The following is a 24923-nucleotide window of genomic DNA, read 5'->3' as shown; positions in this document are numbered from 1 at the left end:
CACGTTTCAAAAACTTCTCTCTCTTTATTTCTTTTCTTTTTCGAATTTTTTTTCCAGAATGGTGGACTGAAATATTATTTTACATATCGTGTAATTCCCATAAATGTATAACTCACGTATATTATTTGTTATTCGTTTTGATGATTTTTTTCTTTTTTTCATTTTTTTTTTTTCAATCATTTTATTCATACAATTATTTATTTTTCTTTCTTCTAATTAATAAAACGGTTGCTTTCTCGTGTATTTAATAATAATAGCATATATACTATACACAGTATATACGTATATATGTATTTAATAATGTACGTATGTTTATTTATATGTAAATATTTTATGGTTTTTTTCGTTTTACAGATGTATAAATTAATTTCTACAGTATGTATGTGTGTATATATAATGTATGCATGTTTGTATGTATATCATGATTATTATTAATATTATTATTACACGTGTAGAGTATATATTTAATATTAAAGTATAATAGGTGTACGTACGTTTACGGTATCATAACAGCTAATAATTTCAAATCTAGTAATGAGATAATAATAATAATTATGACAATATTTATGATAATAATAATAATAATAACAACAACAATGATAATAATGATGATGATAATGATAGTGACGGTGACGACATTTGATCGGTGACGAATTGATTACAGAAATTTACGTATATTGTATAAAGCTATGTACTACAGGTATATTATATTTATAGGTGTATAAATACATGACGGGGGTCGGTATACGAATAGATTTTATTACAATTATGATTACTGAGATAAAAAATAAAAGAAATAAAAAAAAAACTCCAAAGAAGGAACAAAAAATAAATAAAATTTTTTTTCTTCGATAGTTCGATAGTAGACTTATTTATTTATTTATTTATTTATTTGTTTATTTATTTGTTTATTTATTTATTGATTTAGTTATTTATTAGTTCATTTATTTATTTACTAATTTTTTTGTTCCCTTATATACGATATCGTTGAAATTTGAATAGAAAAAAATAAATGGTTCTTTTTTCTTTCTATTCTCCTCTCTTTCGTTAGAGCGCAAACTGTACAGATTATGTTTATTAGTATTATTTTTAATAATAATTATTATTATCAATATTAATATTAATATCGTTATAATACGTATTACGACTAATTGTAAGAATAAGTAGAAAAAAAAAGTAAAAAATTGGTGCATTATCGTAGTCCATTTGGAAAGAATTTATATGTTTATACATATATATGTATAATTATTGTATAATATATATGTATACATATATGTTTATTTAGTTTATAATACCGGGACGCTATATAATAGGAACTTAACATCTTCGTCATTAATTAATTGCCCGATTTTAATCGCGCGGATGCCTTTTTTTATATATATATAATATAATATACGTATAGGGTAAATGAGCTAATTATACATTTCTCAATGTTATCAGATGTATATTAACTAACTAATACTAACTAACTACAATTTAATTTGAAGGAATTTTCATTATTAATCGGGCAAAAAAAAAAAAAAAAAATTAATCAAGTTCATCCGACAACGTAAAGTGAACCTGATTATTTTTTTCGCCTACTTCTGCTTCTTCGTTTCGTTCTATTTCTTCGTCTAATAATTTAATCGTGTTCTAATTTTATCTTTTTTCTATATATGTATACACTTATACGACAATACAAATTAAATGTACGCTCATTAAACACGTACGATTTATACCTAATCAATGACATTGAATGGAAATTGGGTATTCAAGGTGCATACGAATTTTCGTTTATCGATTTTCAATTCTCGGATTATTACTCGTTCGAGTTTTTTTTTAGTTTTTGATTATTATAGTTTTTTTTCTTTTCAATTTTCTCGATTATTTTCTTTCAAATCGGTATATCGAAATATTATGGGAACGTGTAAAATTTGACGAATTATTTTATCGATTTTTTTTTGTCGATTTTAACGTTGTTTTTTTTTACCGTTTCGTTTGTGAATTTTTCTTTTATCGTTAATTATAATATATATATATATCTACGTATGATACAGTTGTACATCTAGATTGGAAATTTTCAATTTTTGTCTGAAGATGAAAAAAAAGAAAAAAAAAAAAAAATTGAAAATTGAAAATTCCTCGCGTCGATATATTTCCGAGGACTAGGAGCATCCGCAACGTTCGACGACCATACCGGGAATTTTAGTGAACACTATTTGGTACTCGCTGTCGAAGTACAACATCGATATTTGGGATAATTTACGGGCGGCGCAACATGGACCAGAATTATTCGGCGGTTCGGCTAAACTTACTATGTGCGTATTCGGATACTCCGGCATAAACGCCATCGGACAATCACCGGAACAGTAGTTGGCATCGTATCTGTAACGAACATCGAGAGAAATATAAAAATATATACACACATATATATTTATTTTTAAGCAAGGAATTTTATCACACGGACAACAGAGATACGACGGGAAAACCACCCCCGACGAAGAGAGGAGAGTCGACCGCGCGCTCGATTTTTATTTCTCATCGCCCTCCGGATCGGCCGATCTCCCTGTCGTTGACTAATCTACATTGTGCATAGGTAAGTGATTGGGGGGGGCGAACGGTACCTTTTTGGGGCGATGATCCAGTCCCAGCCAAATTTTTCGAAATCCACGGTCAGTTTGTAACGGCAGCACCTCGACTCCTGCGTAGCCTCGTCGCAATTCAATCCAACGGTTCTCTTCACCCGTCCTCCTCTTCTCGCCTCCACGTCTTCGATCTCCACGTCTAAATACGGCGTGTGTTCGGCGTCTGGGTCAAGTTCGAGCAACTTGAAATTGCTCCTCCTTACGTGCTGCTGCTGCTGCAGCGTCTGAGGCCCGTTGCTCCCCGCGAGTTTCACGGCAACGCCCAAATTTTCACGGGGATGTTTGAACCAGTGAGCCACCATTTTTTTCACGTCAATCGCTATCCAGTCGCCGCCGTTTCTGTCGGGTCTCGGGTGTTTCGTGGTCAACGGGGGACCGAGAACGGGACCGCCGTTCTCCGCGGTGCCCTTCACTATCCTCTGCAGCGTCACGGTTATCGGACCCTTGTTGAGGTTCTCCTGTTCCGGGAAGCCCGCCGACCTCGTCGCCGGGTCCCCTGGGTTCTCGTGAGATTCGCCGACGCCGCCGCCGCCGCCGCCGCCGCCGCCACCCCAGATCCAGAGGGACAATTTCGCCTCCGTCACGCGGTGCTGGACGATCTTGTCGGAAAATTTGAAGTACAGGACGTCCAGGTTGCCCTTGGAGTGCCTGAGTCGCGGATCTGTAAAAAAACGAAGGAGAAACAGTTCTGAAAATTTCGCTCGTTTCCTCGCCGCGTCGTCTGCATCTTGGCTCTCGAGGGGCGATTCTCGCCTCGCCTCGATGTTGTTGTTGTTGTCGTTTTATTTTGTATTTTGTATTTTGTATTTTTCCCCCGTCCGTTTTCTTTTGTCAGCTGACATTGTGAGATTTGTTATCGGGTGAGTTTGAAAACTCGTCGCACGGGATACGTGACGACGACGACGACGACGAGGTCGGGGCGTTTGTTGATTTCGAGGCACGTTCCTCGAACGCGCGTAGCGCGTGTTTTCGATTCGCCTCCTCGCTTTTTCGTACATAGAAACGATGCACGTAGCTCGGTCCGGTACTCCGTGCCATAACAATGTTTGAAGGTGAAACACCGCGGCGCGGACTACGATGAGGAATTACGTGCGCGTTCACCGCCCCGGCGGTACGCCGCTCTTGTACGCGTATACGTATATGTACTTACACGTGCGAAAAAAGCACACGCTCCGCGTACGTACGTACGTACACCGCACGTATGTATAACTATACAGGTCGCACGCGGCTACGGTATTTCGCGCGAGAAATATCTACCGTGAGACGGAAAAAGAGACGACGATATTTCAGGCCTCCCGAGACTAACGGGCGTACGAGTTTAAATATAGTGTAGTGTTATACCTACGAGACTCGCGGCGAAGTTTGCTCTACTCGGGTCACACTCGTACGAATGCGAGGCTGGCGTTTCTTCGAAACCGATTCGGATGACCAGGAAACGAATGCCGACGCGCCCGCCGTTTTCTTTATTTTTCTCATCTCCTATTTTTCGACCTTTTATTTTATCACCTTCTATTTATTTCCATTTTTATTTTTTTTTTTCTCCCCACATCGCTTTCGCTTCGACGCGACGACGAGAAGGTCGAAATGACGAACTGAACGAATCGTTTCATTTACACGCGTCGAATTCACCGGAACCTGCCCACATCCCACGGCCCTCCGGCGAAACGCGAATTTTTGCGAAAAAAATCGTTCGCGAATTTCAGAGCGGGAAGAAAAAATGGGCGAGAAAATTTCTCGCTTCGTCGTTGGTTCGCATTAATTTTTCCACTTTCGAGAAGATATAATTGTTTTCAGTTTTCTTTTTTTTTCTTTCGCTAGATACTTTTATCTTTTCTCTCTCGGCGAATTAATCGGAGTTAATCGGAGTTCGATTGATTAATTGATTCGAGGGTGAATTTTATTCGTTCGTCGACTCCTTTATTATTCCCATTGAATTCGATTCCGGTTGATTTTTTTACTGGCGCGTGCGTTCGAATGTGTGGGAAAAAAAAAAAAAAAAACGACCACTTTCGAACAACGCAATTTTTATAATATACATATATATATATATATATATATATATATATATATATACATATATATAATTTACGATAACAGTGAGATGGTTGAATTTTTTGTTCCCCCGTAATAAAACAATGGCGATATACGTGCACGCGTGTATACTGTACGGGTGGTTGGTTATCGCGATATACGTGTCTATATATATAATTCAACTTTAACTGTCTATAAATGAGCGAAGAATAATTGATACGATTTGACCTCGTCGCGGTGGAATTTTCACTCCGTGTTGTGTGCGATCGAAATTTCTTGATTTTTTTTTTTTTTTCTCTGCCCCTCCCCCCCCCCCCCCCCCCACCCCGCGTTGCAATTAACGTATAATATCATCGATGCAACAATAGCAAAGTCGATGTTAAATTACGTGCGTCGAAGTTTTTTTTAATCGCCACTCGTAATCGATGCAAAATTTTTCCATTTTTATTTTATTTCTCTTTCTCAACGGCCGCCTCCGTCGTACGAATAATCTCTCGGTTGCATAATTGTATGCGGTAATTTTTGGACGTTCCGAAATTGAAAAGTAAACAAAAAATAATCAATCAAATTGGAGCGAAAAATGGTTACGCGTAATTCGATACGACAGCGATCGCGTTTTATCCCCGCCCCCCCCCCCCCCCCCCGCCCTCCTCTTGCCGCGATTGAAAAATTGAATAATTTCCTTCGATTCTCGAAAAGGATGAGAAAAGAAGAAATCTAAAAAAAGTCGATACGGTGCACGGCGAATATAAGCGCGCTACGCTTTGCGACGTCGTATGCGTCGACGATACGAAGAAAGGATAAGGAAAAACGTGAAGTCAGGAGGGAAGGATAATAATAGAAAGAAAAAGGAGGCAGGATTCGATAAACCTTGGGCGAACGCGCGCTCTTCTATTTCGTGGAAGTTCGAATCGGTTTTGGGGGGGGAGAGAGCCGTGCATTTTCGCGGTGCACGATGCAGCGGGGGGTGCCGAGCGCCGAGGCGAACGAATTCGCGGACGTTGCGGAGTTGATGAATAAAAAAAAAAAAAAAAAGAAACCCCTCCCCCATCCCCCCCCCCCCCCCCCAGAAAAAAAAAGAAAAAAAAAAGGAAGAAAAAAAAAACCAACAACCAGCAAAAAAGGAATCGCACGAGGAGGGTTTTTAGGAGGTTTGAGGTGAAGAACGGCCCCGGCGACTGTATGTTACATCGGTCGGGTGGAGAGCCAGACGGGCGAAAAGAGAGGAGTAAAGGAAGGAATAAAATAAAAAAAAATGAAGAAAAAAATGAAGAAAAAAGAAAAAAAAATCAAACAAAATGAAGCCCGTTGCGTGAGACTAGCGAAACTACCCGACCTCAAACAGCCCGGACTCCTAGTGCGTTGAACCCCAAAATTAACGTAGTCGACCAACCTGATGCCCGCACCGTACGGCGAACCTCGCCTCGTCCGCCTCCTAGTCGTTTCTCTCGTCGTTTTCTTCCTCCCCCCGTTGGGGATACGGAGTAATAAAAATATAATTTATATAATACCGGTACCACCCCATCCCCCCCCCCCCTTCGCCTTCCACCCCCGTTATTCCGTTCTTCGAATCCATTTATCGAACGCGTTATTTTAGATTTTTTCGTTTGCTCTCTCTTTTTTTTTTTCTTTGCCTCCCTCCTCTGATTTTATCTGTCGGGAATCATCGATGATTTTTTCCCCGGTTGCGACCCTCTCGCCCAACGTCGATTTTCCTCGTTTCGTTTGATTTTTTTTTTTTTTTTTTGATAAATAAAATCGCAGATGCGAACCACTGTGCGATTTTATATATACATATATGTATATATAGCCATGTGCGCCTGCCTCCGTCGAATATACATAACGTACGTACATGGGTATACATATGTATCGTATACCGTAATATTTACAAATAAAAGATGTACGTCCGTACGCGGGTTTGACCGCAACCGTTGTTTTTTTTTTTTTTTTTTTTTCTTTTTTTAGAAAAATTTACACTCTCCCAGAAGTTACCCCATTCGATTAGAACGCGCGGCATGACGACGTCGCGATTGGCTTGAGATTTTTCCAAATAAAAAATAAGAAATAAAAATTAAAAAGAAAATGGAGGATTTCGAAAAAAAGGAAAAAACCACCCCAACGGATCCTACAGATTCCTAATTTAACGTTACGCGTGTCCAGAGAATTGGGGGCGGCTTCGGCGCCTGGCGAAGAGCAACCCGCGTCACGCGGATTTGCATCATCGCGGGTTGCGGCCGATCGGGCGGCCCCCGATTTCCGTTCAAACCGTTGTCGATGGTTCTCCACTTTCGACACTCGGTTTCTCTCCGATTGTGGAATTTCTTATCGGCGAGAGAAACGGGAGCGCAGAAATAACGCCGAAATTTTTCCAATCCGATTCCAACGTCGGGCGTTCGCCGAGCGGAGAAATTGAGAAAAAAAAAAAAAATGAAGGTAAAAAGAACCGAGGGAATCTGCATGTAACTCTTCGGTGACGATAACGACGATTTCAAAAAATCCGGGTAGTGAGAGAAAGAAAGAAAGAAAGAAAGAAAGAAAATAAATAAATAAATAAATAAATAAGAAAAAGATGAGGCGACAAATGAGATGCGAAGAAAATGTAATAAAACGAAATGAGCGATCGATCGAACGTGAAATACCTCGTATTAAATTGCGAAGAGGAGAGAAAAAGAGGAGAGAGAGGGAGAGGGAAGGGGGGGAAGGGGGGGGGGCGACGGGGGGGAGAGACTGGACGTTATGACCTGAATCGAAAGCCTTGACCTTTCTTGTTTCAGTGCTCTTCGGATCGCGTTGAAAAATCAAACCGATCGTTACGTGTATCTATGGTATTATTACGACAGCTGCGTAAAGCGCACCCCGTTCGACGCGTCGCTCCTCCCGAGCTACTTCTTAGGTAGGGAATAATTATTTTCTGCCTATAATATAAGGATTATCTGAAATTTGTCACCCCGTATCCCCGTCCGTTTACGTCGATATCAACGAACGATTTCGCGAGTGCAGTTGTACATTTCAAACGCACACGTCGTCGTTCGTACGTATCGTATGTATATATAATTACATAATTTCTCATATACGTACGTATAAATTACGATTGAAATATTTAAATAAATTATACGTATAATACGTTCATATGTATATACATATATATACATATCGATAAATATGATCTGCTGCAGCTGCTCTCCGCGTGAAAAAATTTACGATAAATACGCGTCGTTACGTATATAGGTACATTTAATCACGCGTGTGTCAATGTATCCGCAATTAATGGCTCCATTCAGAGCCTCGCGATCCGATCGACTCGATGCACAACAAGTACACAACAAGTACACGCGTTTAATTATATACGCTCCGATTTTCAATTTATCAAATTCTTTTCTTTTTTTTTCGTCATCTTCGATCGTCTTCTTCTCGTCGTTCTCGTTATTTCGAATGATTTTTTTTTTTTTTTTTTTCTATATTTCGAAGTTTCGCAACCGTTCTATAACATTCGTCGGCAAGGGGCGCAGTTTTTCGTGAAAATCGACGGTGTCGATTTCGAGGCCCACCGAGAAATTACCGGAGATAATTATTCAGCCGAATCGGAGGGTAAACAGAGGTTGAAAAGAAAAATATTATTCTAACGCTACGATATTGCCGGCGACGTAGGTGTGCGCCGCGTAGCACGTACGCTACCCCGTATACGTATACGTATACATACATACATACATACATACGCGCACACAGCCGCAGCTGTAAACAGGTATATAATAACGTCTAGTCTAGAAGCGCGATAGTCTAGATGATACTAGAGAGTGAAATCTGTGGCCCTCCTGCCGGACGGCCTCCCCCTCCCCCCCTCCCCCCTGCCCCCCTCTCGGCCCCCCCCCCTCCCCCGCAGCCTCTCTCCTCTTTCCCCAGGAGCCCCCGGGAGTCCGGTAATGTCGGCTTAATACGATAATGAAACGATGGGCCTGACCTAGGCTGTAAAACGACCGTGACCTTGACCAAATAGTCCCCGCACACGCGTCTAGTCGTCTCGTGTCCCCCCGTTAAAATATGTACCGCCGCGCTGTTTTTCCCCACATTTTCATTTCTCGGGGCTCGCAATCGGCCGCTCTCGATTCGCGACGAGGTACCGATACTACACGCTCTCGCGAGCGAGCGAGCCGTTTCTCGCTTTTCGCAGAGTCTTTTTCGGTGCGGGCGAGGTGAAATTTTTCGCACCGACGCCTCGCTTAAAATGATCGGGAGGAGGATGAGAGAGGGAGAGAGAGAGAGCGAAGAAGTGGAAATAGAAGAGGAGGAAGGAAAACCTCGGGGCGATGATGAATAAATAAATAGAAAAACGGGGGGAATAGATAGTAGCAAAATGTATAGAATAAAACAGATAATATTAGACGGCAATTGCCACGTGTAGTTTCATCGAGATAACCCCTTGACAGTTCCTGATCGTTGGCGTCTTCCACATTATTACAAGTTTTTATGTAAAATTTATGTACAATATATGCGCGAGTTATATATATATATGTATGTATAACGCGTCGATCGTGCGAACGTGTAACGTGTGTAATTACATACGTTTTGTAAAACGAAGGAAAAAAAACGGATGATCGGAGAATTTGTCGAAGCAGAAGAAGAAGAAGAAGAAGAAGAATAAGAAGAAGATGAGGAGAGAGAGAGAGAGAAAAAAAACAACAAGAACATGTATGAAAAATCGAAGAAATAAAACGAAACGAAAAGAAACGGTTTTCTAAAAAAAATCACTCACAACGAGATTACGATAAGAGGCGATACTATGTTGAATTATATTTATAATGAATTCAACTACACGATCGTTCGCACGATTCCCTCTTCACGACTTTAGAACTCGATTTTCAATTACACGTTCCCTCGCGATAATATCGCGCGTGTGTGCAATACGATAATTTTACGGAAATCTCAGACGATTGTTCTTTCGCTTCTCCCACTTTTATTTTTTTCGCCCCGAAAAGGGATCGCCCTCCCCCGACTCCTGTTCTCCGTTGAATAAAAATAAAAAAAAAAAATAAGAAACATAAAAAAAAAACAACAACAACAACAACGCCGACGCCCGTCTTCGGAAAATCCGAAAAAGGTCAAATTTTCGCACTCATTTTTTGGGCCCCGCGCCGTCGTCGTCCGCGATGCCATTGTCGCACATTATTAAGAGACGGATGCGAATCGTTGCGGACAAACCGCGCATAGAATGGCGGAGATAGAGAAAAAAGAGGGGAGGAGATGATCGGGGGGGGGGGGGGGGACGAGGGGGGACGAGGGGGTGCAATCAGGAGGGGGTTTCAGGTCGTGAAACTCGTCCTGATGCGTGGTGGTGCCCTGGACTGGCCCCACCGGTCAGCGGGCGCCTAAGAATCCGCGTTGCCGCAGACGCCGGGGGTCCGCAGGGCCTTACCGTTCCAGCTTTTCCATAATAAGAAATTGACGAGAGAAAACGACGAGCTTAGTTACACGTACATATTGCGTACATACATAGGATCTATGTACCGCGGGTACAGGTAGGGGAGTCGCGGCGTCGGTTTCGTTCCGTCAATTGGCGGCTCGTTTCGTCCGATTTCGACGACCGAAGGGGGATGAGAGATGGATAGACAGACAGACAGACACACCCCGAATAGAATCTGAGGGTTGTTACTCACGCGGTTGCGCCAGGGCGATGACGTTCTCGGTTTTTGCCGCGTACTCGTCGACTTCCTCGTGTCTGGTGATCCCCGGCTCCAGTTGGTCCATGATCGGTTGATCGGATTGTATGCCGTACATGTCCATCAGTCTGGATATCGGCGGTATTTTCGGCAGTGCCCTGCCGGTCATATTCGGCGCTTGTTTTAATCCAAGTTTGGAAAGTATCTGCACTTTTATAGCCTGCAGACTTAACGCCCTTATGTCTTCGTGCATGCGACAGGCGTTGCAGCTACCGGCAGCGTACGCTACCAAAGTCGTTCTTCTCGACGACGATTTGTCGTCGTTGTTTCGGCTCAAACTTATACCGTCCAATGCTCCGAGAAGCACCAAACCCAATACCAATAATCTCGACATATTTTTTCGCTTAAATTTTACTCTTACTTTTTATTACCCTTGGATCGATTTAAAACTGGTATACTCAACAACTGCGGTTACCACTTTTCAACTGTTTGTCACTTTTTCAATTCGGGTTAATTTTTTAAATTTAATTTTCTTTCGACCTTTTATTTCCAATATTATCAATCGTACACATTACTACACAAAATTTTTTTACTCTCTCTCCCTTTCTCTCTATTTTTTTTTTGGTTTCTTTTTTTTTTGCTATGTCAGTTTATCCTCCGATCGATTTTTATCATTTATTTTTCAAATTTGATCGTATTTTTTTAATTATTTATTTAATTAGAAAAAAAAATTCTTCTATTATCACATCACCTTCACAATTTCTTTGTAATAAAACACTTCTTTTATCGTCAGTATAATATATGATGATAATATTTTTTAAAAAACTACGATAATGACAATGACGACGACGATGACGATGAAAAGTACCTTTTGGCGCGTCTTCTCTGAGAAGAACAACAAAAATATTCGAAATAGTTTTTCAAAAGTAATAAGAAAAATTTCACATCGGTTCAGAAATCAGTTTTGCAAAAACCCTCGAACGAATAAATAAATAAATTGAAGAAGAGGAGCGAAAAATTTATTTATTTTATAATAATAATTATAATGATAATAATAACAGTAACAGTAATAACGACGATTCGAAAATAAAGCTTGAAAATTATATTGAGAACTTTCTTTTCTGTTTTCTTAATTAATTTTTTTGAAAATCTAAATTTCGACCGATCGTATACCGATCTGATGAATTATGTATGAAATAATAATACTTTTGAGGGACGTTTCGGGGATGAGATTGGGAAAAAAAAAGAAGAAATTGCGAAAAAAAAGAAATCAATTACCGATTAATTAAATAAATTAATAAAGGGGGTTATGGAAAAGAAAAGAGAGAGGAAAATGATTGAAATGAAATAAAATAAAATAATGAAAAGAGGGTAGACGTGTAATGTGTACGTATATTATACACCTAAACGATGTGTAACGTTCGAAGCACTTCAATACGATGTTTTTAATAATAATGATAATAATGTAACGTGTGGCGGGTGTGTACGTATACGGTGTGTGTGTGTGTGTGTATACGTGTAAAGTATATTGTATTAAATCGTTTTATTTTCAAACTGGTACGATGATAACGTCCTCCGTAGCGCGGTTCGCTAAACTCACTGAAACTCGTTTTGCTCGAGGATCGATGATGTTCATTTTAATGGTCAACTGGCAAACCTTCTTCACGATTAACTGTTTCAGTTTTTTTCACTCGGTGTGTATAGATAGAAATGCACCTGCTGCCGCTGCAGCAGCCTCTCCTTTTCTTCTTTTCTTCGCCTTCGATTATCTCCTCTCTTTTCGAAATTTACTCCTCGGTTCGCTCGATTACATCCGATTCCGATTAAGATTCCGATTCGGATTCTGATTCTGATTCTGATTTCCGTCGCCTATAATGGTGCACGCAATTTTTTCATCAACTTCCGACGATTTGAATAAAAAAATTCGTTCGTTATTCACCAGTCGCTTGGGGAATAAGGTGGAAATTGAAGTTGAAAAATTTTCAGCCAAGTCAAACGATTCGGAGATGGAGAAATTAATTTTTCCTCGCTCGCAACCGCGTCAATTTTCTATCCCGCACCGGCTTCAACTGCAACAACGGTATTACTTGCATTTACGCACTTGTGTTGTATTGTTAGAAGAAGTGAAAAAAGAACCAACGACTCTTCCTCCCCCCCCCACCTCTCTTGACTTTCTTTATTTGAAAAATTGTAGGTTTTTTCTCTTCTCCGATGTTCGAAACGTCGGGATTTCTTCTTCTTCTTTTTCTTCTTTTTTTGTTGTTCGCTTCTTATTTTCTTTCCAAATATTGTTGTCATTAACTTGTCACCGTGTCGTTAATATCGATATTATTATTACCGTCGTTATTCTCATTATTTTATTTCAGGTCACAATTATTTTTCATTTTACCATTGGTAACTGTGAACTTAAAAAAAAAAAAAAAAAAAAAAAAAAGAAAAAAAAGATTGATCTTTTTTTCTTTCTCTTCGATAAACAATATCACTGTCTACGTGTATCGAGTCTTTTGGTTTTTTTTATTTTTCAATTTCAACATCTGATCGAAAAATAATTACGATTAAAAATTTGTGCGTTAAATAAATTACACACGAGATCGAGTAACGCAGGATTATTCTTTGGCGAATGTTCTTTATTTCTTTTTGGTTTTTATTTCAGTTTTTTTTCTCTTCGGATGTATTCAATATGTACCGTACGTGTGGGTTGATCGACGGAGGTGATTTTTATTAATTTTCATCACATTATGTTCGTGGTGAAAGAGAGGATAATAAAAATAAATGAATTAAAAAAATAATAACAATTTCCGTTCACTTCACCGCTGCAGTTTAATTAGTGGCTGTTTTGAGTAAAAGAGCGTCGGACACGTACTTCGTTTGAAAATGAATTTGTCCGTGAAAATGATCCGTTTAGTATTTCGATCTTTCGAAAAATAATAACGCATCCGATATTATCGTAGAGTAAGTTTCTCGATCTACGTCATTTTCTTGTTTTTTTTTTTTTTTTTAAACGTTCGATTAATTTTCGCACATTAATGATAATTAAACGAGGCGAACGATGCAGTTTTCAAGATAATCGCACGTCAAAATGTCGAGAAAGATCCGAAGATTCGTCCGAGTTCTCGGTCTCCTACCGATATTAATTCTATCGTTTTTTATTAATTCGTTGTTGTTCAACTCGGTTAAATTTGTTTGTTTGTTTGTTTTTTTTTTTATTAATTTTCGTTTTCTCCGTTTTTTCTTTTCTCTCCTATCCCGTCTCGTTTCTTCTTCTTCTTCTTCTTTCTTTTCCGTTTCTCTTTCTGCTTCTGCTGCTGCTGCTGAAGCTGCTGGCGGCTGCTGCTGCTGCTGCTAACTACTAACTGCAGGAACTTCGCGTACAAACTATAACCTTGCAACGCGCTGCAAGATTGAAGGAGGTAACTTTTTATACACAACTGCAGGCTCACAAACTACCACCACCAACCACCCAACCACCACCACTGCCATCGAACGCACGGCTACTGTACTTTTTTTTTTTTTTTTTTGATTTTGATTTTGATTTCGATTTCGATTTCGATTTTATTTATAATTTTTTTCGAAATTCTTATTTCATTCGCTTTTCATTTATAATAATTTCACACACTTTCTTTTTCTTCTTCTTCTTCTTTTTTTTATATCTCTTCGTTGGATCGCCACCTCGCATCTATCCAACAATTTATTCGATCGATTTATTTATTTATTCGTTATAGTTTATTTTCTTTTTTTCCCATTTTTTTTTGTCCTTCATTCATTTTTTCCCTCTCTATTTCTCGTCAATTTCCTTTCCTATTTTACTTGATTTTATTTTTTTCGCTTCCGTTTCGAGTTCAACTTCGCACCGAAGCGCATGAGGCGTGTATAATATTTTATACGAGAAAAATTGACTCGCTGTACGAATTTTCCTTCGATTTTCTCCACTTATTTTCGGCAAAATCGTACGGAAAATGAAAAGAGGATGAAAAAATGGATAAACTTTCTTCCGCCGCTGTCAGTGCCGCACCTACAGCTTCCGCTGTTGCTGCTGCTGCAACTGCAGATGTATGCGATTCACGTTAGAAGAATAAAAAAAAAAAAACGAAAAAAACCGAAGAAAAAAAATGTAGAGAAGCTGACGAAAAACGAGATAAAGAGAAACACGTTATCCGATGAGAATCGTACCGATGTGGAATAGGAATCGAAAAATTTCAACGATCGAATCGATGGCGCGCGGAGCAAGAGTGTGTACGTATAGGTGAGGTGTACGTGTGCGAAGAATGATTGAAAAAAGTTAAAACGAAAAATGGAAAATCCGAAAAATGGAGAGAGAAGAAAATGACGAACAAAAGAAAGGGTGGGAGAAGAATGAAGAAGAGAAGAAGTGGAAAGAAAAAAAAAAAACTTCTTACGTCTTAAATATTCGCGATATCATATCATATAACGACCGACCCGGCGAACACGCGAGATGGACCAGACGGACAGACACAGTAGAAAGAGAAAGAGGGAGGGAGAGAGAGACAGAGAGAGAGGGAGAGAGAGAGAGAGAGAGAGAAAAGAAGAGGAGGAATACGGGGGGAGGCAGAGGGAGGGAGCTTTGGAAGGAGAGAGATGAAGAGAGAGAGGAGAGAGAGAGAGAGAGAGAAGAGAAATGCGTGGGAGAGAGATGGGGAGCGAGAGAGACGGATGTTAAGAATGAGATAAAAAAGAAGGGCTGATCCGTCAAGTGACGAATACGATCGTTTTAGGTGTTCAAAAAGTTTAAGGCGGCAAGTGGGCAAGTGGACAAAAGTGGAATGGATGCTATGAGCTTGCTGGCCTGTCAAGCACTGAGTCAGAAGAACCCGGTCCTCTCCGCATATATTCCGTCCGTATATACGATCCGTAAGTACTCTACGTACGTACGCGTTCGTACGTAGGTACGACACACGTTGCAAAAAAAAAAAAAACACCTATCTCACTCTCCACATTTCGTCTCACAAAATCAGAAAAAAAGATTCTTCGACCATTCCTCGTTGTCACCGGTGCATACCCATCTCATTTTATACACCGTACGGTATCGATGAACGATGAAAAAAAAAAAAATAAAATAATTCGCATACGTAAAAATTTCGGAAAGTAGAGGATGAAAAAAAAACATCATCATCAAAGAATAGAAAAATCTTCCCCTATAGTCGACATGCCCGTACATAATGGACGTGTCGGAACCGCACCGCACTTTTACCGTGTGAGATCTTTTTGTTAATTTATTTTTTTTTCCCCCATTTCAATTTCATTTAATTATTCTCATGAATAAATAAACTTCTTATACGACACATAGGCATATGTTTGATTTGTCACCATTTCTCTTCTTTTATTTCTAATTCAAACGCGCGATAAGATAACACATATTTTCGGTAGTTAATAATATCTATCCATAATTATTTTATATTATGTACATATAGACGGATAATTTAATAGTCGATGATCTCTGTTTTGTTTTTTCTAATCTTCAATTTATTTATTTATTTATTTATTTATTTTTCTTTTATTCATGGTATATTAAATTTCATATCATTCAATTGAAAATTTTTGTAATACACACGGCGACGTTTACAAATATAACAATACAACTCAATAAAACCGTGATGAAATAATTTTATTTTCAGTCTTCTATTTGATCTTGAAATTTTTCAAACATGTACGTGTATACACAAACGATAATCTCGAACGGTAGCCGAAGCGAGAACAAAACAGTGATACAAAAATATTCCAAATTAATTCATTCTCTCCGGTGATGTGTTTGTTTGTTTTTATTTTTTTTTTTTTCTCTCTCTCGTTTTCTTACACAAAATCCAAACGCGAAGTGATAACTCTTTTGAAAAATAACCGTATCTCGAAGGACGTTTAAAGGATAACGAGCCAGCCGCATATACACGCGTACATATAACATACACATAATGAGAGAATTTTCTTGATTTTTTATATCGATTTTTTATGGCTGTTTGTTTTTATTTTTATTTATTTTTTTTGTTTTGGTTTTCGTTGCCTCTTTTGGATTAGTTAACCGCTACATTATGGTAACCCCCCGCATCGTGTAGGGCAAACTCGTCGTCAGTCGTCGCTAAGCAGGTGCAGATCGAGTTGCGTTAGAAGAAAATTCTCGGTCATCTGCAGGGTGAATCCGAATGAGAAAAAACGAAAAAATAACTAATGACGCCTAAAAAACACTGCACATATGAAATATGTTCGTGTAGAGCCGTGCACGTAAAAGTATATAGGCGCCGGGAAAACGTGTCCATCTTCTTGGTTTTTTTCTGTTTTTTTTTTTTTTCCTCTTTCTCTCCCTCTTTATTTTCTCTACCGAGTTTCATTTATTCAATTTACACGAATACGGTGCGTTTTTTCATTTTTTCATTTTCATTTTTTCTCATTCTTCGCCATTCGAAAATTGAGTGTTTCTCTCGAATTGTCCCACGAGTAGATATACGTGTTGGAGGAAATTTTTAATTCGAAAGGGACGAAAATATTATTCGGAACGAAATAAAAATAAATAAATAAAATGAAATAATCGTCGTGAAGTCGGTCGCACGCATGCGACCGGTATATATATATATATACCCGAGCCGAACAGCTGTCAAAAGAAGGAGACGAAAAATGGATGAAAAAAAAATTAAGGAAATTAAAAAAGGGAAAGAAAAAAAATTCAAACCCCATGGCTACCGCAGCCGACTGCGCCCAGACGTACCGCGTATATTATTAACATCATTTTCAAACCACAGTTCTTTTTTATCCACTTTCTCTCTCTCTCTCTCTCTCTATTTTTTTTTTTATTGGTTTTTTTTTTCTAATCCTCCAAAAACTTAGGGCATTTATTTCGGTAAAACTGATCAGAAGGGAAGGGATCGCCGATCGGCAAAATAAGAAAAAACTAATTCTTCTCCCCTGAAAGATGAAAGTTTTCGATTCCGTAGCGGAATCTGCATGATAATTCCCTAGTGTGCTTTTATACTTTATCGTGCGTTCGGAACTGCTTGTCCCACAAGCTCTATAAAATTAATGGTCAGTCAGACTAGCCCGTCAAAATACTTCTATATCCTGCAGCGCTATTATACGTTCCGTACAAACAATAAAGAGATATAATGCACCGAATTATTCGCTGCACGTTGAAATTTCGTGCGTCATTTTGTGCGTAAAATCACCGTCAGAATGAGAAATAATTTTTTCCACGAAACGTTAATCGTTCGATTAGTTTTACGGTATTGTATTTCGGAGGCCACGTAAATGTTCGGCGTGTTTTTTTTTCCACGTTATCGGAGAAATTTGAAGGTTGAATCGAAAAAAGATAAAAGGTGAACGGGAGAAGGATTGATTTTTGCGGTGACCTGCGGCGGGATAAATCGAACGATCGTTTCAGGGTCGTCGGAAGTAATCGGCGAAGGCTCGAGACTAATTTTTCTATATTCATTTCGCGAATAATTGTCGATGATCGGGAGCGCCGAGACTTTTAAACTCCGCTCGATTATAAATTACGTACCGTACGTACAAGCGTGCGTAGACGTGTAGACGCACATTATACGGAGATGAAGAATTTATAAATATACGTATTATCTTATAATGGGTAATTATAATTAGTTATTAATCGAGTAATTTCTAGAAAAATAACCGCTTTGTTCCAAGCACGATACGTATGTATTGTATCGTTATCATCATCGCTCCTTCGTTCAGTTAACGTACTTCTCTCAATTGTAAATGGAGGCGAGGTGAAGAAGCAGCGTTCTCGCGGTTCTTATCGGGGAGAGAGAATGAAAAATAGAAAATAAAAAACCGTCCTTCTTTATATTTTTTTGTTTATTGTCAATAATACGTTATTTATGACTATTTTGTATGAAGTATCAGCATCGGATAAAGGCCAATGACGAGAATAGCGCCGATTTTCTGCCAATTTTGATAGTCGAAGTATATCAAAATGGCGGACGTGCTCCGATGTCTTTTTGAGATTTTAATTTATGAGGTACGCTGCGCTGCAACGTCCCAATCGCAATTAAGTACGGAAAAATATCTGTATTCAATAAATGAATGAATTGAAAATAAAAAATTTCAGTTTTATCATCTGTACGCGTATACCGCAATATCAACTGTTTACGCCTCGTCGTTTCGAAGTATACGTCACTCGTGTATGTATGTGACGATGTATCAAAAATATGATTTTTGAATTTTCCAAAGAAAGAAATATCCGCCATCTTTACGAGTTCGGGGTCTCCGTTATTATTTCCATATCGTCGTTATTGGTATGATTTTTTTTTTTTTCTCATCGATCTACATTGTTTTTTGGACGATAATAATTCCATCGATTATTGTCGTTGTTGTTGTTATTGTTATTTTTATTGATAATTCTTATCTGCAATAAAAATATGAGTTTTATATTAATATCGTTATAAACGCCACTTGCCACGCCAGGGTAGAATAATAACCGGCCGCGTATGCAATTGCATATTTTATAATATAGGGTATATTTTGAGGCAATTACAACCTGTGTTTATATAGGTATACTTACGCGGTATAGATATAGATGGGAAATATCTTTATAACTTATCGCTCAACTACAGACCGCGGTTTTCTTGAATATTGACGAAAAAATTATAACGTTGCCGCTGCACCGCCCGTGCGAGAAAATCTCTCGGATTCGCAAAAGAGTAATAAAATTCTATAGTTTTAAATCTTTTTTAACTGGTCATTAAAATTAATACGGAGATTTGTATATGGTTTGATATATAGATATGGGAAACGTAGAGAGTGCATATTGAAATTGAATAAAACTTTCTATAAAAGTGCACGTATCCTCCGTAAACGTAATTTCATTTTTTCTCTTCCTTTTTTCTCCACAAATTAAAAAGTGCACGCGAACCGTGTGCGATTTTTTCTTATTTCTTTTCGTCCCCCTCCCCCTTCTGTTATAAATAAATCTATCACCTCTCGGTGAAAAAAGGTTGCAAAGGAGACGGTCGAATTTCGAATAAAAGGTCGGAGGAAATGGAAGAAAAGTGTCGGAAGTCAAAATAAAAATGAAAAAATAGGCGAGACGACGAGAATTCATCGAATGTCGATTCGCGATGGTGACGAAAGCTCTTACGTATACGCATAGATGTATAGTATATGTATAAGTTTTAATGTTGAGCTTTGGCACTTGATTTCCGCTAACGCAGCGTCTGTATACATAGGTGTATATGTATAGTATACGTAAATGTATGACATGTGTATTATATTCAATAATTTCCGTGCAATTAAAAAATTAAATATGATTCGCTCGTGGAACGAATGCGTTTGTAATAATACGTGGCGTTTATGATGTACATACTACTGTATAGTACATGTAATCCCGCGACATATGTATCATTTCGAAATACGTAATAATACGTGCATAAAAAAAAATCACCGACCGATTTATTTTATTTTATTAGTTTCCTTTCGGTTTTTTCTTTTTTCGTCGCATTTTTCTGGGGTAAAGGATAATTCATTGATCGAGATAATGATTACGATAAGGATCATTCTTCCAAGTTTAATTTGATAATGCCAAATTTATTAATAATTTATTCAAATATTATTATATACACACGCGGTACCGATTTCCTTTCTTGTCTTTTTTTTTCGATCACTACGACTCCTAAATTATATACCTACATATGCATGTTGCAATATAACACTATTCAGTACATACCTATATTTATATATTACACACGGTGTTACATTTCAAATTAATTTTTATCCATGACCAATACCTCCGCAACTAGAAAAAATACAATATCATTCAAATTTTCAATTATTCTTTTAGTTTTATTCATTATTATTATTCTTTTTTTTTGTACCGCAAAAGGATTCATCCACAAGCGAATCGCCGCGGCATCATTTGATCAAATGAAAAAGAAAAAAAAATTTGTAATCCATGAATCCATTTTTTTAAATTTTTCTTAATATTTTTTTTTTATTTTTGTTCTCGCTTTTTATCGCCATCTCTGCACCCGTTTCACTTAAAACGCGACACCCCATATGCAGTTGTGTAGATACATATATCTCATATCGCATATAAGCCTCGAAATAAAATTTGTAAATACTTAAATTACATAATAATACATAAATTATGATGTGTATATAACGTATGTTATAATTACAGATTTCTCATTAGCTGTATGCAACCTTTGTTTTTTTTTTTTTCTTTTTCTCCAAGCTTTATTCAATAAATATATTTATATGTATACAATAATATGCGACGAGGAACCAACAACCGTACCGTAGTACCGTGATAACAATAGCAGCCGATCGTGTATAAAAAAAAATTCATCCCTCAGTTTGTTCATATCTAGAGCGAATCAACGATATTCCGTAATAGAAGGAAAAAAAATACAATTTATCAAGGAACTTCGTTAATTGCTCCCGAATAATTGTCTTTGTTGTTAATCTCGTTGATTTATTTTAACGCCGATGTATAGTCAAGCCATGAGAATCGAACGAATGCAATAACAAAATGACACGACGATGACAACAATAACAATAAAAATGATATAGTAATGTATTATAATTCACACAAATGTATTTGTATGCATAAATTTTATGGTAGCGATTTTTTAGAGATCCAATTTATCAAAAAACAAGAAGCAAAATATATTACTTTCGTTTTTGTTGTTAATTTTTTTTCATTATTTGTTCGAACAAATTCATTGAGCAACAGTTCCCGTTGACGTAGTAATTGTGACAAATTTATCGATTTTCGAAAATACAAAATAGATCCGCTAATGATTAAGCAGGTACGTGAAGAAAAAATGATAATCAAAAACCATAAATTTTTTTTTTTTTTTCAAAAATAAAATACCATGATTGAAAAAAACATATATCATCATTTTTTAAATTACGCATTTAATTCAGAAACAGGTAAATTTGTGACGTGGACAACGATAAATTTGAAAATTTATATAATTTTGAGAAAACTCTTTTTCACATCATCGATAAAAATAAAGGTGGTTTAGTAATTTGTTTGGCTTTTTTTTTTCAATCAGTATTGCACAAAGATTATATCATTCATAACGACAAATAATAGTCTTATCCCTTGCTTTGCATTTGACGAGTTGAAAAATGAAATATGTTCAAATTATTTCTGCGATCATACAGCAACGTAGCAGTTGTATATTAATTAATTTGTGGAGAAGCAAAAAATTGCCTAGAATAATACATTGTCATTATACGATCTCTCAAAATTTTTTTTTTTTCTCAAATGGTGTGCTTTGAATAATAATATTATTAAGTTTAACTGCAAATAGTTTGCACTAACAATAAGATCACGAGGAACGTTATGGACGTTGTCTGCTACAACTGCGTTAAACGTAGAGCGGTGTATTTTTGTGTTCATGTGCAGTATAAACCTTGGATTCTAAACACCTATATTCACTTTAAACTCTGAAAAGTACCCAAGTACATGTATAAAATAGCACGGTAAATAAATAACAATAAATACAATCGTTGAGACACACCCACATCGATACATAACCGCCAATATGTATATATATATATTTTGTTGTCATTATTCCGACTCAAATTCTAAACGATCTTTCCAACTGTCGCACGTCCAATGATAACAGTCAAAGTGTTGCGAATGAGTCAGTTGGACGACGATGTTAAGTATCTTTCTAAGCGGTTAAGACATTTTCAGTGCACGATCTGCGTGGGCCAATGCCAATGAACCAACCAGAGAAACCAGCGTACGATCTAACCACGTTATTGGATTTGGATAGAGCAAGCCTCCCTCGTAGAAACCAAGGTGACCACCATGTGCCACTTCTACGTACAAGATATTGGAATGTTGAGCTGTAATAAGGTAGATTGCACAATTTATTGATTTGATGACGAATTTTTTAGCCCCAAAATTGATTTTATGTACTCTTTAAAACATACATGCAAAGTCCTTGATAGGATTTAATAGCGGCTCTGGAACGATAGGGTCGTCAAGGGCGTTGATGAATACCATTGGTGTGGAAATATTGGTAAGATAATTCAAGGAGCTGCTCCATTTATACAATTCCTTGACTGATCTGAAGTTGTGTACCTATGAAAAGAATAAATTTACGATTAAAAGCCTTACTCTTGATGAGTTCTGTTTTTCAATCGACTAGAATTTGGTCGTACCTTCCGTGTGTAGGCTTCGTCAAGTTCCGGCAGAGTGGCGGCAGAAATTATGTCTCTTTCATTTAGGCCATGTCTCTGTTTCACTTTATCAGCAAGTAACACTCGTTTGTGTCGGAGAATAATATTTTTAACCGACTCGGTCATTACGTACAGATAGAAACGTCTAAAATTTTGCCAATTTAACAGGAACTTGGTGCCCCTGAAAAATAGTTAGGTACTAGTTAGTATTAATTAGAAATATAGTTTTTCAAGACTACGGATACTCTCCAAATCATTCTTACTCGATAGCGTTGTAACCCTGGCAAATCGATATTCCACCAATAATACTCGATAATTTATTGCTGCTTCGTTCCCCCATGTATTTTGTTACCAGATTACCACCGAGGCTGAACCCTACGCAAACTATTTGGGTACTGGGATGTTTCTCGATCAAACTTTGCAGCATAATGTGGTAATCTTCCGTGTGCCCTGTGGAAATTGAAACCAGAATTGTACCAACAAATGTAAACGTTTCAAGGATAATACTTATGACTAGATCAATGGGTCGACTTACCGTAGGTGAATATTCTTGGAGCAGTGACAGCCACGCTGGACAAAGCGCCAACATGGTTCAAAACTGCGCAACGATATCCGTGACATTGGCTGAAGTGTACAAAAGTTCTGATGTAAACACTTTCGGAGCTGTTACCGATCCCAGGGCAGATAGCTATTGTAATATCATCTGAATCATTGGAATAAAAAAACAGTGTGATTAAATGGAGCTGGCGAATTTCATGACACATTCAATCCCTGATAAATTCAAGTAAAAGTACTTGGAGCTCAATGAGAAGATCGGCAATCCAGCCTACTTGTATAAAAAAGACACAAAGGTACGTAATTAAAGGGGTTTTACAAGCAGGTTTGTTGGATCAAGATTAAATTGCAGCGTCAAAGCAAGTAATCTAAGCTGAAATTGACCAGAATGGTAGGGAGCTGCCTAAATTATTTTCACGTAGCAACGAGGATCAGGATATTGAGACCCATGCAAAAAAAAGGATTGCCACTGCATAGAATAAGTTGCTCACGGTCAGTATAGAAATTGACGGGGTAACATGCAAGTTATGTGACAACCTGAACTAAACCAATAATAACAACCAGAACAATATGGAAAAAACGGGTTTGTTTGACAGGTTTTTAACATGCGAGGAAGATGGCAGAGATCGTATGTACTGGTAAAGACGGATTGCATATTCCATTATAAAGCGGAAACCTTGTACCACATCAAATAGTCCCAAAAATCGACGACGAACAACGATATAAGGCACTAATAAAATCTCAGAATTCCGATGAAAAACTGTCGATCCGTAACGAATGAGCAAGAAAAATATGTCATCAGTACTTCTGGTCTAATTGTAAATTCTATGAAGTTCCAAATACCCCAGAAGCAATAACGCGAATTTAACTTCAGAAATTCCAGCAACTTGTAAAGAATTGTTCTTAAATTTCAATTATGACTGCGAATCAAGGTTCGAAGAAAAGGCTCTGGCTCTTTCTAAACTCAGGTGGAAACAGAGAAGACGTTTGTAATGTATTCGAAGAAGTAGTACGACTCTTTCACACAAATTAACGAGCGAAGCGTTTTCGAATGACATAAACCAGACACCGCGTATGTTTGTCCCCGGTAAAGAGGAGCGAGGGACATAGAAGCGAGAACGCAACCTTTTTGAGTACCTAGAATATTCGTCAGAGTCTGAGGCATTCCTGAACGTAATGACGTACCCCCAGAGAAAGGAATCCTTAGAGATTTGGTCTCGATCATATCCGTACAGCCAACTTATTGGATGATGATAATTCACACTGAACTTCCCAAAACACGAGGAGAAGAGTACCATTCTGCTGGAAACAACATTCTTTGTTACGTTTTAGTAATTAATCCCTCTCGAATCAATTCTGACGACACATCAAGTTTTCAAATATTTAATATAGTTTCAAATCGACAACTCTCCAATGTAATAAGTGATAAGCGACAAGTTATAATTGAGCAGCAAACACCATATACGTAATACGGTTCGACGACTCTGCCTGATCCCGAGGTAATTCATCCCAACCCATACATTCTGTATGCTTTCATGCTCCAGCAAAGTTTGAAGCTACCCTATTAAGTCCACGATTTTCATCTGTTGTTAGCGTAGCCTTCTTTTTCTCGTATATAGGAGCATTGTATGTTTAGAAGATCATGATGTAAAGTAATAAAAATTTGGGATGGAAGTATTTATTGAGGGGGTTGGGTATGGGAAGTTTGCGTGCCAACTGTCAACATACAGCGCTCAAAAACTTTTGATTGGAAATAGTTCTGCCCACTGTAATCTTGACAGCATTATAAAACTAACAAAATATCAATTAACACTCAAATCAAATGGCCACTCACTACTAGCAGAACTAAAAACATCCAACGACAAAGATATAGAAAATTATGTTAGAGCCAACTGGTGATAAT

At 37.8% G+C, this 24923-nt stretch overlaps 2 protein-coding genes and 1 long non-coding RNA gene across 3 annotated transcripts in view; 1 reads left to right on the top strand and 2 right to left on the bottom strand.

The window, feature by feature from the left end:
- Nucleotides 1–1593: 1593 nt before the first annotated feature.
- LOC105687251 (growth/differentiation factor 8) lies at nucleotides 1594–14855 on the bottom strand. Its single transcript, XM_012402716.3, has 3 exons — nucleotides 10307–14855; nucleotides 2604–3285; nucleotides 1594–2364 (listed from the first exon to the last, which is right to left on the bottom strand). The coding sequence occupies exons 1-3, from the start codon at nucleotides 10701–10703 to the stop codon at nucleotides 2145–2147; spliced, it is 1299 nt and encodes a 432-aa protein (XP_012258139.2). The 5' UTR covers nucleotides 10704–14855; the 3' UTR covers nucleotides 1594–2144.
- LOC125501149 lies at nucleotides 7401–23007 on the top strand. The gene is made up of 3 exons (XR_007278669.1): nucleotides 7401–7548; nucleotides 21975–22139; nucleotides 22821–23007. It is a non-coding gene; the product is annotated as an uncharacterized LOC125501149 (long non-coding RNA).
- LOC105687391 (abhydrolase domain-containing protein 2) overlaps nucleotides 19805–24923 on the bottom strand; it is a 7543-nt gene continuing 2424 nt past the window's right edge. Inside the window, exons 3-7 of the mRNA XM_012403021.3 lie at nucleotides 23001–23168; nucleotides 22729–22915; nucleotides 22448–22646; nucleotides 22217–22367; nucleotides 19805–22129 (exon numbers count right to left, since the gene is read on the bottom strand). Coding sequence (XP_012258444.2) covers nucleotides 21960–22129; nucleotides 22217–22367; nucleotides 22448–22646; nucleotides 22729–22915; nucleotides 23001–23168 — 875 coding nt within the window. The 3' untranslated portion in view covers nucleotides 19805–21959. The remainder of the gene's footprint in view (nucleotides 22130–22216; nucleotides 22368–22447; nucleotides 22647–22728; nucleotides 22916–23000; nucleotides 23169–24923) is intronic.

This window comes from Athalia rosae, chromosome 5 (assembly GCF_917208135.1).
Source record: "Athalia rosae chromosome 5, iyAthRosa1.1, whole genome shotgun sequence".
NCBI classification, from domain to species: Eukaryota; Metazoa; Arthropoda; class Insecta; order Hymenoptera; family Athaliidae; genus Athalia; species Athalia rosae.
Note: the sequence above shows the minus strand (reverse complement) of the source record. Positions and strands in the feature narration are given on the sequence as shown.